The 16,599-nt window shown below is 34.2% G+C and overlaps 2 protein-coding genes across 2 annotated transcripts; both read left to right on the top strand.

The window, feature by feature from the left end:
• The first annotated feature begins 1,808 nt into the window (after positions 1-1,808).
• Positions 1,809-4,106, top strand: LOC140446784 (uncharacterized). Its single transcript, XM_072539372.1, has 2 exons — positions 1,809-2,185; positions 3,214-4,106. The coding sequence occupies exons 1-2, from the start codon at positions 2,035-2,037 to the stop codon at positions 3,990-3,992; spliced, it is 930 nt and encodes a 309-aa protein (XP_072395473.1). The 5' UTR covers positions 1,809-2,034; the 3' UTR covers positions 3,993-4,106.
• A 4,468-nt stretch (positions 4,107-8,574) lies between these two features.
• On the top strand, positions 8,575-11,457 carry LOC140446783 (uncharacterized). Its single transcript, XM_072539371.1, has 2 exons — positions 8,575-8,988; positions 10,087-11,457. Exons 1-2 carry the CDS (start codon positions 8,763-8,765, stop codon positions 11,082-11,084), a joined length of 1,224 nt encoding a protein of 407 aa, XP_072395472.1. The 5' UTR covers positions 8,575-8,762; the 3' UTR covers positions 11,085-11,457.
• The last annotated feature ends 5,142 nt before the right edge of the window (positions 11,458-16,599 follow it).

Below are 16,599 nucleotides of genomic sequence, written 5' to 3'. Positions count from 1 at the left end.
AGCTAAACCTGGAGAAGCTATCGCAACATCAGGAACACTGTTAGAATCAGGAGGTGAAATTCTTGTCGCTTCTCCAGTTTTGAGAATGCACAAGTTATCTTCCTCCAAAAGATCAAATTTTTACTATTAAGATGTGAGCGGAGTAGCTGTTTTACTCTTCGTATGAACTCTGATGTTAACTCGATATTCATTTGTTTATGGTCAATTTTCCGCGCTTGCTTTACTCATAGATATTTATACATGTCATTTTCGCCCATAGCCTCGATATTTTGGCCATTTTGCATATCGAATCCTCCGGGGTGAACGTTTCCCTTGACTATATTTAGTACACGACATTTATTTTTTCTTTTAACTGGGACAACATGAGTTTGGTTTGAATAATGGGAAGCAGAGGAAGGAGGTTTTGAGACAACTTGGGTAAATGCTCTAGAAGAACTTGCTGGAAGAGAAGGGAAATCCCTGTTTCTCCTTTGGAAGATTCTAGTATTCTCTGGCTTTTCTTTTAGTGGGGGGAACAGCTTAGCGGCTTCAAAAAATGTAAGGTCTTGAAAGACCATTACCTCATTGATGTTTTTCTGTCTTTCAAATTCTTTACATACCTTATTAGTTAAGAGGTAATCAAGATTACAATATAGACATTTTGGAACAGAAACCGTGCAATTTTGTAGTGTATGTTCCTCAGCACATTTAGAACATTTTCTTTTCCCCTGCATTGTCTTTGAGAATGACCAAATCTTAAGCATTTAAAGCATTGTTGGATAGGAGGAATGTAGGGTTCAACTGTTACCAAGTTCGAATAAATGATAATTTCTTTTGGAGGAATTCTTCCATCAAAAAGTAATTGTACAGTACCTGTTGGAATATATGCTGTAGACCCATCTGTACTTATAACCCGTCTATTTAATCTTCTGGCAGAAATAATTTTCCCGTTTTTAGTATTATTTGTCAAACATAGGAAGAACTTTGAAAATTTTACAATCGCCAGCCACAATAATAACAGAGTCTTCAATTATATTTTCCATAGAAATACTCAAACTGACTCCTCAAATAATGCCTCTTGATGTTAACATGTTTTGTGGAATATATAGGATACAAATCCTTTTTTAAGTAATTCTGTATGATTTAGGATTGTATTTGCTTGTTTGGAGGTATTAAACTGAACTCCTATTCTATTTATTCCTTTTCTACTGATGTCTTTAATACCAGTTGTACCCATTGTATAAAAAATTTTACCAATATCCATAGGATGGATATTTCCGGCTTTTCCTTTGTCACTCTCTATCATAACAAGAAATTGACCGAAGTCAGGGTCTTTATATTCAACTTTTCTCCTACTGTTATTTTCAATCCTAGAGGATAGGTTATTCACTTCTGTTAACATAATCTGATCATGTTGAAATCTATTTTTCAATTCAAAAAGTTCCTTTTTAATTTGACTAATATTTTGTTTATGTCTAGGAGCTAACATGTGAGTAGATTTTAAATAGCTTTGAGAATCTAATGAAAGCAAAGCAAAAATCCCGCCCCCTTTATCAGGGGGATCGGGAATATTAACGTCCATGCCTTACGATCTACTGCTACTTATACAATTAATAATAATAGTCTCCCGTTTTATACCGCTTCGCGGCTTTGGGAGTATAGCAGGGTAGTCTGCTATATCTAGGGCCTACGGTATACAAGGAAGGTAACATGGCCAGTGCTACGCTTCAACCGCCTATTATTACCCCTGGTTTTACCCAAGGTACTCATTTTATTCAGGTTGAGTCGACCTGGGGCCTATAGACATTTTTAAAAATGTCTAAAGGTACGATTCCGACAACGACTGCAGACGGCAGACGGCAACTGCAGACGGCAATTGCAGTTGCCGCCACGGCAGACGTCACTACTTTGCAGTATTAATTTGTATGAGAGCGATTCCGACATCTGACTGCAACTGCTGCGCGGTAGAACGTCAGATGATGTGCCGCGCGACGACAGACGACACACTTCAACAAACACAGTACTGCTGTTAGTGCCGTCGTGAAGTTGGACAAGATGGAGGTGTTGACAAACGAAGAATGTGACTATTTTATTGATTTAGTGTCTAAATATCCATGTTTATTCGACTGCAAAAATGCGAATTATAAAAATTCACGTATGAAAGAAATTGTTTGGAAGGAGATCGCCGAAAAAGTGAATAAAACCAGTAAGTATACTTATTACTTTTATTTTTTATAAACTAATTACTATTGTGTACAATTTACGATACCTCTTTGCCAAGATACTTCACCTACTTGGGAACAAAAATACTCTTTTAATGTGTCTCGCATAGCTAGGCCTCCGGCATTAGCAAAACCACTAGTACTCGCCAATCTAATCATGTTATCAGACGGTATTTCTTCTTCATTCCGGTGATAACTAGGAATCTGTTGTTGTTCAAGATAACCTTCTCGTAGCATGTTGTGCAAGCAACAGGCAGACACTATTAAGTCGTCACAAGTTTCAGGTAAAATCGGTATTGGTACATAAAATATTCTAAACACTTGAGATAATAAGCCGAAAGCGTTTTCCACTACACGCCGAGCACGAGATAGTCTGTAGTTAAAAATATCTTTCTGGGTGTCATGTCTTGCAAGTCTTTGAGAATATGGCTTCATCATAAACGTATCAAGAGCAAAAGCTTCATCACCCACTAGAAAGTGTGGTAAAATATCATTTGTTCCCGGTAAATTTTTCGGTTCAGGAAAATTGAATGTAGAGTTTTGTATTTTCTTTCCCATTTCTGACTTTTTAAATATATTGCTATCACCTTCTTTACCATAAGATCCCACATCAATTGCTATAAATTTATAACTCGAGTCAACTATTGCTAATAATACTATCGAAAAGTATTCTTTATAGTTAAAGTAAAGAGACCCACTGTTCTGTGGTGATTTTATACGAACATGTTTACCATCGATGCTACCAACGCAATTTGGTATATTCCATTTTTCCCAAAATTCTCTTTCAATCTTCTTAAAATCGTTTTTAGTAGGAGGGAGCATACAAATTGGAACCATTTTTTTTTCGAAGAACACGAAGTACTTGTTTAACTATTTTTGATATATATGACCTTGATATACGATATTGAAATGATAGAGAAGCAAAACTTTCTCCTGTTGACATGAATCTGAAACATAATAACCACATATTAAATAATGAAAAAAAAAATAACACTTATTATTTATATTACAGGTGAAAGCTGTAAAAAGCAGTGGAAGACCATCCGTGATGGATACATGCGATTTAAACGTAAAAATAAACTACCTACTGGATCGGCAGCACCTCCAAGTAATCGCAGTAAATGGCGAATATATAGGCTCCTATCGTTCCTAGATAATGTTCCGCAAGAGAGGTCGACTATTAGCAACATATATGATGACACGGAGTCATCACAAAACAGTGTTGAAGAACTCGCAGACTCAGCACAGAATAATACACAGGAAGAGTCTCCTACTCAACAAGCAAATGCTACCATAAGTACTGAGAGTTATGTACAAACTCTCTCTGTCACAGCTGACCAGCAACTCAACCAACCCAATAAGAAACGTCGTCATAATACTAAAGAAGACATTCTATCATATATGAGAGAACGGGAGAAGTCACGCCTTTCGGCAATGACAAATATGACAAATGCATCGCAAAATTGTGATGAATTTAAATCGTTTGCTAACCATATCGAACAAGTTTTACGAAAACTGCCCACAAAAGTGCTTCAAATAAAAGCAAAACAGGAGCTCTTTCAAGTTCTTACAAAATATGAAATACTAACAGCAGAAAACAATGCTTCACATAACGCCCCGATAAATGTGTCTGATAATACTCAGTACACTATTTTCAATGTTATATCGTCGACTGGAAGTTATTCGGATTCAACCGATATGACATATAAACAAAATGAAGATTTGCCTTCAATGAATTGTCAACAAGAGTCAGGTAGAGAAGAAAATGGAGAATATCCTGGATTTCCATAAGATTAGTTTAACGATATTGTTTATTATTATTATAGATTAGATTTAGATAGATTAGATTTTATAGATTAGATCTTGTTGTTATTATTAGTATTATAATTATTATCATTAAGAACTAAATTAAATTAGCTTACCTTAAAGTGAGGAATAATTTTTCTGCTGGTGATATTTTCCCTCTCCTTGTTTTTGGTGTAAGATCCTCATAAACTACAGACATCACAAAATTAAACTGGTCTTTATTTAAACGGCAATAACTTTTGAAATTCGCTTCACTATCATTTAAATGTCTTTTGATTAATGTTTCATAAGAGCCTTCTTCTAGTCTAGTTAAATACAATGGTTGTGTAGGATTTCTCCTCAAGTAATAAAACAATACCAAATCGTCATCTTCTTCTTCTTCTTGCAGTAAAACTTGCAACATTTCGAAATCCATTTTTTTATGTAATATACAACCTCAACTGTTTTATGCCGTCACATAACTGAAGTGGCTGCTGCTGACTTTAGGAATCAATATGACGGCAAATGCTGCAGCGGCAGTAACTGCAACTGCCGTCCGCAGTTGCCGTCTGCCGTCTGCAGTCGTTGTCGGAATCGTACCTTAACTGTTCTTGCCGGCGGTAGTATTCGAACTCCGGACCACCGGCATGCGAGGCAAGAATCCTACCGCTTGCGCTACGCAGGCCCTACTTATGTAATTAAACTTTGATAAAATTAAAGGCAGATATCGAGCACAATTTTAATCTTAATTTTTAATAATTATTTTATTAATTAAATCTTGTCGAAGTACTTTCGCTTTTCTAAAGCATCATCAGGGGCATTTCGTCAGTTTTGGGCTATCCAGCAGGCGCAGAATGTAATAAACATAACATTAAACATAAAATTGTATAAACATTAATACACTAATTAATCAAAGTTTATGTATTCGAGCATTCAACCTTATATCAACATATGTAATTATTTAATGTAAAAAAAACTTACAATAAAGTCCTTAGGATTTTCTTACTCATAATTAAATTAACTATATTGTTCATGTTCACCAACTAAATAACTTTATTTTAATTTCAATTACTTGATTGAATATGAAAACACTCAATTTTCACCGGTTAGATTACTTAGATTCAAAATTTTAATTCACCACGTGCCGGCTTTTACCTTGACCTCATCTAAACCAAAAGAAAAATCAATAAAACCTCATTGTCACTCATATCATAAGTCATAACTTATCATTCAGTGTAAACACGATTTTTTAAAACATCATAGAAACGAGGAATCATAACAAATCTCATATGATATTGTCATATGATAAAATCATGTAGTGTAAAGTCGACTTATTCTTTAAGTTATTGTAAATTAAAGTGGTGATTTTAGTAGAATTTGCTACATTTTTTTTTTAAGTCATCATCATCATCATCATTCAATCTTCGCTTATCCACTGCTGGACATAGATCTCCCTCATAATTTTCCATCTATTTCGATCTTGTGCCTCTTGCATCCAATTCCTATGACAACGTTTTAGATCGTCAGTCCAACGTGTTGGTGGACGACCTCTGCTTCGGTAGGCATCATCTCTTGGTCTCCATTCCAGTATCCGCTTTGTCCATCTATTATCTGTCATTCGAGCCACGTGACCTGCCCAGTTCCATTTCAGTGTTGCTACTCTCTCTACTGCATCAGCCACTCCTGTTCTTTGTCGTAGCTGGCGATTTGGGATCTTGTCTCGTAGTGAAACGCCCAACATAGCACGCTCCATCGCCCTTTGACACACACGGATCTTTTGAACTGTTCTCCTTGTCATGGTCAACGTTTCGGCACCGTAAGTTAACACTGGCAAAACACACTGATTAAACGTTTTTCTTTTAAGGCATATTGGTATATCAGACGATTTGAAAATATGGTTCAGCTTGCCGAAGGCTGCCCAAGTCAGTCTTATACGACGGAGAAGCTCAACGGTTTGGTTATCTTTTCCTATGCGAATCTCATGACCTAGGTATTTATAGGCCATTACCTGGTCTATGGATCTTGTTCCTACGCATATATCTTCGCTGACTACAAGATTTGTCATCATCTGGGTTTTAGATATATTTATTTTCAATCCCCCTTCTAGCGAGGAAAGGTAGAGCTGATTTAAAAGTTCTTTGGCCTCATCTATCCTATCAGCTATTAGTACAATATCATCTGCAAACCTTAGATGGCTAAGCTTTTCTCCGTTTATGTTTATGCCCTTGTCGGTCAGTTTTGCCCTTTTACATATATATTCCAAAAGCGTAGTGAACAGTTTCGGCGATATGGTATCGCCGATTTTTTTAAGTATATTATGTATAATCATTATTTGGGTAAATATGCAAAACTAGTGAAACCATGGCAACAGCACTTACATCAACGTCATAAGTCTCTTGGTATGTCATATCCCCCACCTAACGCTACTAGTAGCGCCACCGCCATTACGAACGGCTGGGCCGATGCCAGAGACATATCTCTGGCCGATGCAAATCACTCTCCTTTCCTATCTCCTATTCCTATTCCACTGACACTACTGAATACACTACTATTTTTGTGGTATATACTAAAGACGCATATAGAAGGACAGTTCAAATGGGCGATTTGGTTACGGTTTATACTTCAAAACACTCCTTAAGAGGGTGACTGTGACTGCATAAACTCAAACCGTGGCCGTCGGCTTAAATCTATCATGAAAGATGTAGTTAGGGGAAAGTGGGAAAGGAGTACGAACGGTGCTATTTATTTAACTTATGCATCTACGCCTAATCAAATTTCGATGCCATTGATTTGCAAACTGTCTTTTTTTTTCGGTAAGATAGTTTCGATTTTTCTATCAGATGTCGCTATTGCGTCCATAACGAAGCCATTTTATTGTTGCTTCCTAAAAGACAGAGAAGATTATTTTTCACGTTAAGAACGGCTATGAATAACTGTTCTGATGAGACTTATTAAGTCGAAATACGTATCAACAGATACATAGACGCTTTGGACGTGAAATCAAATCTTTGCTGTCTTTTTCATTGTCTTTTTTTTGTTTTTTTTTTTCACAATAAAATCTTTATTTATCTTTACTGTCGTTTAGTGTGTGGAACAGAGATCACAACCAGTCTTCTGTGTTAAGGTCTTGATTTTGCCTCTTTAGAGGGGTCCTGATAGTTTATTCATCAAGTTTTTTCTTGGGGCCGCGGGTGAGGAGCATGGGGCGGTTGAGCATATTACTTGGAACAATTATATTTAAGTTTACTCCCTCCCCTAGGCCCTCAATAGTCTTCACCACTTCACCAGTCGTCCATTTTTTTGTATACTCGTTAACACAGTTCACCCACAGGGTCCCTTCGCTAAACGATGTTTTATGGAACTGCAGAAGTTCATTTTGACCTCAGATAGGAGCCTCATCAATCCTCCAGTTTGTTAATGATCAAATTTGCTTGAGCCCGATCTAGTTGAGTATCAGGATGGTGCTACCATCATTCTAAATACTTTTGTCAGGGTGCTTTATGACCTAGTCAGCTCGTAAGAGCACCTTGGTTTCTTAGCAACTCTGTTACGAGGAGGGTGATGGTATTCTCTCGAAGTCTCTTTTTATCGTCGGGTGGTGCTGATTTGGATTTCTTAGTATTTGCTATGGCCTATGTCTCAGCAGCCATTTTTGCCTTTTTCTTATCTTCCTTTGTTGAGCTCTAGTGAAGCGTTATTTGAGATTTATTTTTTAATTTAAAAATCCGAAATTATACTTCACAATTTCGAATTTTCAAATTATAAAAAATAATTCTTTGGTGTACGTGCTAAAAAGCAATCCTAGCGTACTAACAAGTTTTAGTACTAACGTACTAAACACCTTACAATTTTTTTAGGCTTTCTCCCCCGGTGATTGACTTTTAATTAATTTTATTTATAGTTTATAAGAAGAGAGTTTTAATTATATTATTTGTAGATTTGTACATAATATTTCAATTAAAAATTTGAATCATAATATTTTTTCTAAAAAGATTCATTTATTAAAAGTTAAAATAATATTATTTTCTTTAAAAAATTTTATAAAACGCCGGCATCTACATCTAAAAATATCTAAGGGCCGGTTGTTCGAACGCTAATCAAAACTTGATTGTAATCAAATATTTAATCAAAATCAAATACGTCACATTTAAGGTTATGATGACTGATTTATTTTATTCAATTTTATTATTTTGCGTTTTAATTTAAAATAAACCATAATTAAACTCTTTCTGATGTTAATTTCATGTTTCTATTTACAAATCAATAATAATAAGCAATTTTTAATACTTTTGACAGCTGCTGTGAAGTATTTGCTTGTAATTAAATATTTGATTACAATCAAGGTTTGATTGATAGCGTTCGAATAACCGGCCCCTAAAGTTGCATTTGTTGACCACTCTTTCATATTTTAAAAGCAATAATAGACTAATGTCTAGAGCCCGACCCACTACTCGGAGCCGCGTAATGTAGGTTGCCTATTATGAATTTGAATCGGGGAAATTACTGACAGACTTACGCTTACGCATGACCATGACGTGACGTCCGACATCGGAAATCATTGTCAATTGTCATTATATTCTTTATCTATGGTCATTGTTTAGATGAAAATAAGTGTTGTCAATCTAAATGCTAAATTTGCTAAAACTAAAAGAAGCAATTTTTTAGCAATGTATGAGTATGGTGTCCATAGTCCATAGTTAACTTTTGAAATTTGTGTAAAAGGTGAATTGGTTTTTTTGAGTGTACATATAAAACTGAAATTGGTATATAAATAAAATGGAAATAAAACAAGAAACTAGTGAGAAATCTTGCAAAATAGAAATAGATAATGAGACGAGTGTTGGTCCTTTTAATGCCGTAAAAGTTGAAATTAAGGAAGAACCCAAGAAAGAAAGTGCATACGACACATTTGATTATTTAGACTTTCCTGTAGACTCTGAGCCTAAAGTAGGACAAGATGAATTTAATCTATTTGAAGAAAAACAAACATCAAATGAAGAAAGTAAGTAAATAACATTGATTAACAATATAACAATATAAAGTGATAAAAATTAATCTTATATTCAGGAACAGAGGATAGAGAATAGATTTACAAAATTGTAGCTTAAATTTCATTGTAGCTCGCAAATTTGCTTTTTATTGTTAGAAGTTGTTATGGTAGGGGTGGACAAACTTACAAAATTTTCTAAAATATCAAATGAGATTCAGAGGAAAAATTATAGTTTGTATTATTTACCAATATAATGTATGTTGCACTTTACAATGTGTACTATTTTATAGTACTGCAAATAAACCAATAAGATTTTTGAAGAAATATTGCTAGAGCATATTTTCAACAGGATTTTTTTCCATTCCAAAAATGTAGGGGTCACTTATACTATGATCTTTTCTTCAATTTGATCAAATATGACATGTTTTGGAAATAACCAATGAAGGCAAACAAATGTCCCTATTGTAAGTGTACAATAAATGCAAAAAATGAAAGGTTACTTTGTATTGGGAATGTTACACCAAATGGTTTAGTAAATAATTCGATTAACTTTAGCTCCATATGAGATTGCACGCTGGAGACAAGCCTTGCAAGTGTGAAAAAATTTCTTTCTGAAGCACTACTTATTCTTTCTGTTATTTCATTCTGCATGGGACCTTCTCTGTCTATTGTAACCGCTAGGTATTTGAATGCATCTATTTCTTTTATGAATTGTTGGTTAATTTCTATATTAAATATAACATAGAAATAATAACCTGTTAAAACTTGTAAATGAAATGAAACCAGTTGAATATACAGTTAAGCCTAACGTTATTTTGTTCCAAAGTGCAATTTACATTGTACCAACCTTACCTTCGGGTAAATGACATATGGCGCTAATATTTAAATTTTGTTTAGTTGATATCAATATTTTAACAGAAAATTAATATTATTTGGTTTATGTTTATGACACTTTTTACAGCATTAACTATTCTGTATTGCCAGTCTAGATATCATATGTCATTGATTTGCATAGTTTGGGCCATAATATTATTTTATTTATTTCATTCCTGTATTCCAGCAATAATTTTTCCGTTACATTAAAATACTTACAATTGCTTTGTATTTCAGGTTGTCCGCAGGGGGAGAATAAAATGAAAATATTAACTAAAAATATGAAAATTGGAACGAGACAAGGACCTTATAAATGTAAAATTTGTTGTAAGCAGTTTAACCAAGCAATTAGTTTAAAAACACATTTGAAGGTACACACTGAAGAATCACCTTACAACTCTGAAATTTATTGTAAGCAGTTTAGTGAAGCAGATAATTTGAAAACACATTTGAGAGTTCACACTGGAGAAAAATCATACAAGTGTGAAATTTGTTTAAAGCAGTTTACTGCTAAAGATACCTTAAAGAGACATTTGAGAACACATACTGGAGAAAAACTTCACAAGTGTGAAACTTGTTTTAAACATTTTAGTGAAGCTGGTACTTTGAAAAAACATTTGAGGGTACACACTGGAGAAAAACCGTACAAGTGTGAAATTTGTTGTAAGGAGTTTAACCAAACAAATAGTTTAAAAAAACATTTGAGAGTACACACTAGAGAAACACCTTACAAGTGTGAAATTTGTTTTAAACAGTTTACTGATAATAGTAATTTAAAAAACCATTTGAGAATGCACAGTGGAGAAAAACCTCATAAGTGTGAAATTTGTTTTAACCAGTTTATTACTATAAGTAATTTGAAAGCCCACTTGAGAACGCATACTGGAGAAAAACTTCACAAGTGTGAAATTTGTTTTAAACAGTTTAGTGCAGCATGCAATTTGAAAACACATTTGAGAGTGCACACTGGAGAAAAACCGTACAAGTGTGAAATTTGTTGTAAGCAGTTTAAACATGCAATTGGTTACAAAATACATTTGAGAGTACACACTGGAGAAACACCTTACAACTGTGAAATTTGTTTAAGGCAGTTTACCGTTAAAGGTACTTTGAAGAGACATTTAAGAGTGCACACTGGAGAAAAACCGTACAATTGTGAAATTTGTTTTAAACAGTTTAAACAAACAAGTATTTTAAAAAAACATTTGAGAGTGCACGCTAGGGAGAAACTGTAAAATGTGAAATTTGTTTTAAGTAATTTAACCATGCAAGTTGTTCAAAAATACTTTTAAGGGGCACAAAGATGTTTAAAATACATTTGGTAGTACATCGTGGAGAAAAAACAAGTGTGCTATTTGTTTTAAGCAGTTTTTTCAAACAGTTAATATGAGATTGCGCGCTGGAGGGAGAATGCCACTACTTAGTACACTAAGAAAAGTAATGAGGAAGTCGTTCAAAACAGTAGTAAAGTTATAGTTACACTGAGAAACAAAGTAATTCTATATTAGATATAGAATTAGATAAAGAATATATCTCTTGTATGAATTATATTTTTTTCTGTAAAATTTAATATAACCCATATATCAATTCTGAACAGATAAATAAAAAGGTCTTAAGTCAAAAATATTGATGTTTTTTTAAACAAACAAATTAACATACTAAAAGTATTTTAGTACATTTAAAAACGATTAAATTTGAGAGTTAATTTCAAAAAAGAGATGAAAATCAGTCGATTTCTATTACTTATTATCGATTTTTTTAAGGTATTAAAATATGTATAGGTATATACAAAAATATGTATATAGTCGGTTTTCTATTCCCAGTCCGAACTGTCTAGTGAATTTAGTAATTATTTTTTTGCGAAGTTAGTTACTTTTTGGCAGACTAGAAGTGGCTGGAAATTACTATACAACCAAGCACACATACTTATAGCCAATATTAATAGTAAAAAAACTAAATAGTAAAAAATAGAACATTACGAATTACCGACAATCAATATTTATTTATTTCCACCATATAATAAATAGTTATGTTAAATTATAACAACTGAAATATATCTTTTAGATATACCTATACTACCCAACATTTTATGGGTTTAGTATACACTCCCATTATTTATAATAATTCTTTTTTCGATGAAATAAGTCTAGAATAAAAGTTTATTTAAGCAATGGAATTATGATTTAAGCTATTAATACTGTGAGCTAGGAACTTTTGTGTTGTGGGTTTCCAGCTATGAATCTGTCAAAATATGCTCGAGTTGAGCGAATGGACAGTATTATTCTTTTTTTACTATTAAGCAACACACACGAAACAACACTTCTGAATACTTAAACAAACTTCAGTTTTTATAGATTGGCTGATAAACTGTTTAGAACACGGCGGATTCTCACAGAAATTTGGATTGTGAAAAAGTAATTCGTTTCGCTTCTTGTTGGGTGGTGTATTACGTGGTTGTTATTAATGGGATGACATTATGACTTGTGTATTAAATTTTGGGGGGATAAAGGGGTAGAATGCGAATACATGTATTCGCATATTAAATTTTGTATTAAATTTGGGTATTAAATTTTGACAATGGTTGAATCTTTATAACAGATATTCTTTTAATTTTTTACTTCTCGTTTAATGTCTATAGTTAGTTAGTTATTTTTCATGCAGTTTTTCATTTAAACCTGTTTAGAGTAAATATACGATGACTAGAAACGAATAAAAAGCTTGTAGATATATTAAAAAGCAAAAATATTGACAGTCGTGATATGAAAATTATATCCAATTTATATTGGAATCCAACTGCCAAGGTAAGAGTTGACAACCAGTACACCCAAAATATCAAAATACAGAGAGGAGTCCGCCAGGGTTGCGTGCTGTCCCCACTACTTTTCAATGTCTACAGTGAAGCGGCATTTCAAAAAGCGCTCTCAGACTCAATAGAAGGTATATCTATCAATGGAGAAGTTCAGACGATACAGTCATAATGACGGATAACAACAATGATTTACAGAACGTAATGCAACGCCTTAATGAATGCTGTCATGAGTACGGACTGAAGATAAATTTAAAGAAAACTAAATGCATGATCATGGCTAAATCTGCACATGCAAATATCCAATTGACTATTGAAGATACTGCAATTGAGAGTGTTAATAACTATAAATACTTAGGAACATGGATAACATCAGGTGTAGACCAAACCAAAGAAATTAAGACAGGCATTGAAATAGCACGTGCATCATTCATTAAACTTAAAAAGTTTCTTTGTTGTCGGTATATAAGGTAAGAACTACGCCTGAGAATGCTTCGATGTTACGTGTTCTCTACTCTTCTTTATGGCTTGGAAGCGTGGACACTAAAACAAGTTCATCTGAAAAAGTTGGCCGCCTTTGATTTTTGGTATTACAGAAGAATCCTACGAATATCATGGATTCAAAGAATGTCAAAAGTGGAAGTAACTAGAAGGATAGGAAATGAGGCGGAAATATTAACTATCAAAAGACGAAAACTTGAGTACTTAGGACATGTGATGAGAGGGAAAAATACGCATTATTACAACTTATTAGGCAAGGTAAAATCCGAGGAAAGCGAAATGTGGGAAGACGAAGGATATCCTGGCTTAAAAACTTAAGGGAATGGTTTGAATGCAGTAGTGCAGAACTTTTTAGAGCGGCAGTCAACAGAGTCCGCATATCCATGATGATTTCCAACCTTCGATAGAAGATGGAACTTAAAGAAGAAGAAGAAACGAATGATCGAGAGTACCCAGATAATAATATAAATTGATTCAGACTTGCCTTGCAACAAGTTTGATGTATCAAAAAAGAAGGTTTGCTTCAAGTTTGCCATATCAACTGTACACACTTGCAGCAAGTTTGAATGCAACTTGCTAGTTACAATGCGACAAACTTGCTTAAAGTTTGTTTTTATAAAGAACTAGCTGACCAGGCCACGCTTTTCTGTGGCGTGATTGTGATACGACTAATACTAATATGTTCAATTTATTTAACAGAGTTAAGTAAATATCATGAAATCCATACCTGGAATTTGTTTTTTGCTAATATAAATAAATTTGATAGTTTACCAACACCTGAGCATGCAAAATATAATTGACCATGCGAGAAACACGGATTCTCTAAATCCAAGCCGCAAACGGACATTGTCTGGCCTTGAGATTTGTTATTGGTCATCGCGAAAGCTAATCGATCAAGGAATTGTGCTTTTTGAATGATATTGTGGTATATGAACGTATCATATACCATTCCGTAGAGACCGATGGAAGGAGTTGGGAGAGGCCTATGTCCAAACATGGACGACAGAAGGCTAAGAAGAAGAAGAACGTATCATTGGGATACGTGGTAAAAGGACGATTTCTCCTTCAAATCGTCCAGTCAAAATGATTGCTTCAATAATATTTTTGAAAATATTTTTAACTTTCAAAAATATTTCCGGTAATACTTTTAATGACCAAATGCCGTTGCATATTCTGGATGGGTTCAAATTGCGTAGCAGAATAATTGGTGAACCAATTTTCAACTGAAGATTGTGTGGTGGCATGCCTGGTATATACAGATAATTTAAAAATTCCGTTGGATAATTTACGGCTTATCAGATCAGGATTTCAAAGATATCAGATTACCTAGTAACAACTGTCGGATCTGACCATAGTACATTCATCCCAGATAATAACTGAATTTGCATTACTGCATCCACTTCTTTTTTAATGTTACACATTGCATTTGGTTTGCTATTAACGTCTAATGGCAGTTTAAATACTGCATTTGCTGTTCGCCCACCATCTAACAATTTTCTGAATCACCAGTAATAAGCAGGAAGCAAGGTTTAGATATCTGGGAATAGATATAACTACTTAGGGAGATGTTGAAGAAGTATGACAACAAAGTTTAAAAGCAAGTAAACCGGCGAGATCTCTTAATGACACAATCTGGAAGAACAAACACCTAAGACAAGACACAAAAACAAGAATCTATAAGCAGCAATTAGACCTATATCACAGAATAAATAACAACCAGAATGCCCACTCTCAGATGCCGCCTTTGAAGTGTGTCAGCACGCGATCACTATATTTTAAACGGAATCATAGACTCGAATTGAGAAATCTTGACAAGCTACGACAGAACTGTAATTTAAATTTTTAGAGATTAATAATTTAGTAAAAAGGGGCCTGCGTAGCGCAAGCGGTAGGATGCTTGCCTCGCAAGCCGGTGGTCCGGGGTTCGAATCCCACCGCCGGCAAGAACATCTAGGCATTTTAAAAATGTCTATAGGCCCCAGGTCGACTCAGCCTGAATAAAAATGAGTACCTTGGGTAAAACCAGGGGTAATAATAGACGGTTGAAGCGTAGCACTGGCCATGTTACCTTCCTTGTATACCGTAGGCCCTAGATATAGCAGACTACCCTGCTATACTCCCAAAGCCGCAACAGCGGTATAAAACGGGAGACTATTATTATTATAATTTAGTAAATTGGAAATAATTTAATCTATTCTTCAAGTTAAAGTACACATAAAATAGTGCATATTATGTCTATGGTTGCCGTAAATAAATTAAACCGGGTTAATTTGTCTTTGCCCAACAGATAAAATTTCACTGAACAGCACTAGTTTCGTTTAAACATGGCTGATTCCGCCTGCGCGAACGAGATGCGCGTACTTATCTTGACAAGCAGAGTGGGCATTCTGATTGTTTATTATTCTGTGCTTGTATTAACATACTCGGGAACAAGACACATTTAAAACGAGACAATTACTAGAAACACCAGAGATGAAAATACTCGAATATCAGGGAAAAGTCTGTTGGATAGGGAGAGAAGCAAAAACATGCTATATAGAAGACATACATGGATGGGTGACAAAACGGAAACAGGAATTGAACGAACACATTACTAGAATGGCAAAGGATAGGATAGTACGAATAGCACGAGATAAGTCACCAAATGGACGAAGAAGTATTGGCAGACCAAGAAAAAGATGGTGAGATAATTTAAACAATTTAGGAGGCTAATATTGAAGAAGAAACAGGGTTTAAAGCCTACATACAAAAAGGAAGAAGAAGAAGAAGGCCAGTAATAAGTTATTTTAATGGTTCTGGTGGAGTGGTAAGAGTTAATAAACACAACTTTTCCTGATGCGCAACAGATGTCAAGTGCTTCATTGCGAAACTTTAATGCTTGACAATGGACAGTGGAAGTGTGACGTCACAACTGTCAATTACTTTCCAAACAAAAGTTGAAATGTCCAATCTCAAGACTTTTTAATTTCTATAAAGTTAACATTTTGCTTCCTCTGCTGCTTTTTCTTTTAAGTATAGTGTTTTTACGATAATACCATCATAATTCAGTGTTCTATTTCTATGAAATATAGTTTAAAAGTTTAAATTAAAGACATTCTAACCTTACTTTATTGATACATGCATTTTATTGCTATTTTTATAAAACAACATGCTTTATTATTTACACAACCTTGTAAAATTGTTGTAGTAACTATTAGAATACTTAAATATTGCAAAAAGCGGAAAGATTCTGTAAAAAAAATGAAAAAATAACGAAAAATACAAATTATCCACACTAAAAAAGGTTTGTTTGGAAAGTGAAACTGACAGATGTCAATAAAATCTACGTCATCACTTCCACGGTCCATACTGGCATACTGTGACTATTGCACCCAGACTAATTAAAACGCCCAGAATACTTATCAGGTTAGGTCTGGGGCATATTCAAAAGCAAGATGAACAAA

The sequence above is a fragment of the Diabrotica undecimpunctata genome, chromosome 7, assembly GCF_040954645.1.
Source record: "Diabrotica undecimpunctata isolate CICGRU chromosome 7, icDiaUnde3, whole genome shotgun sequence".
In the NCBI taxonomy this organism is placed as follows: Eukaryota; Metazoa; Arthropoda; class Insecta; order Coleoptera; family Chrysomelidae; genus Diabrotica; species Diabrotica undecimpunctata.
This window is presented reverse-complemented; position numbering and strand designations above follow the sequence as displayed.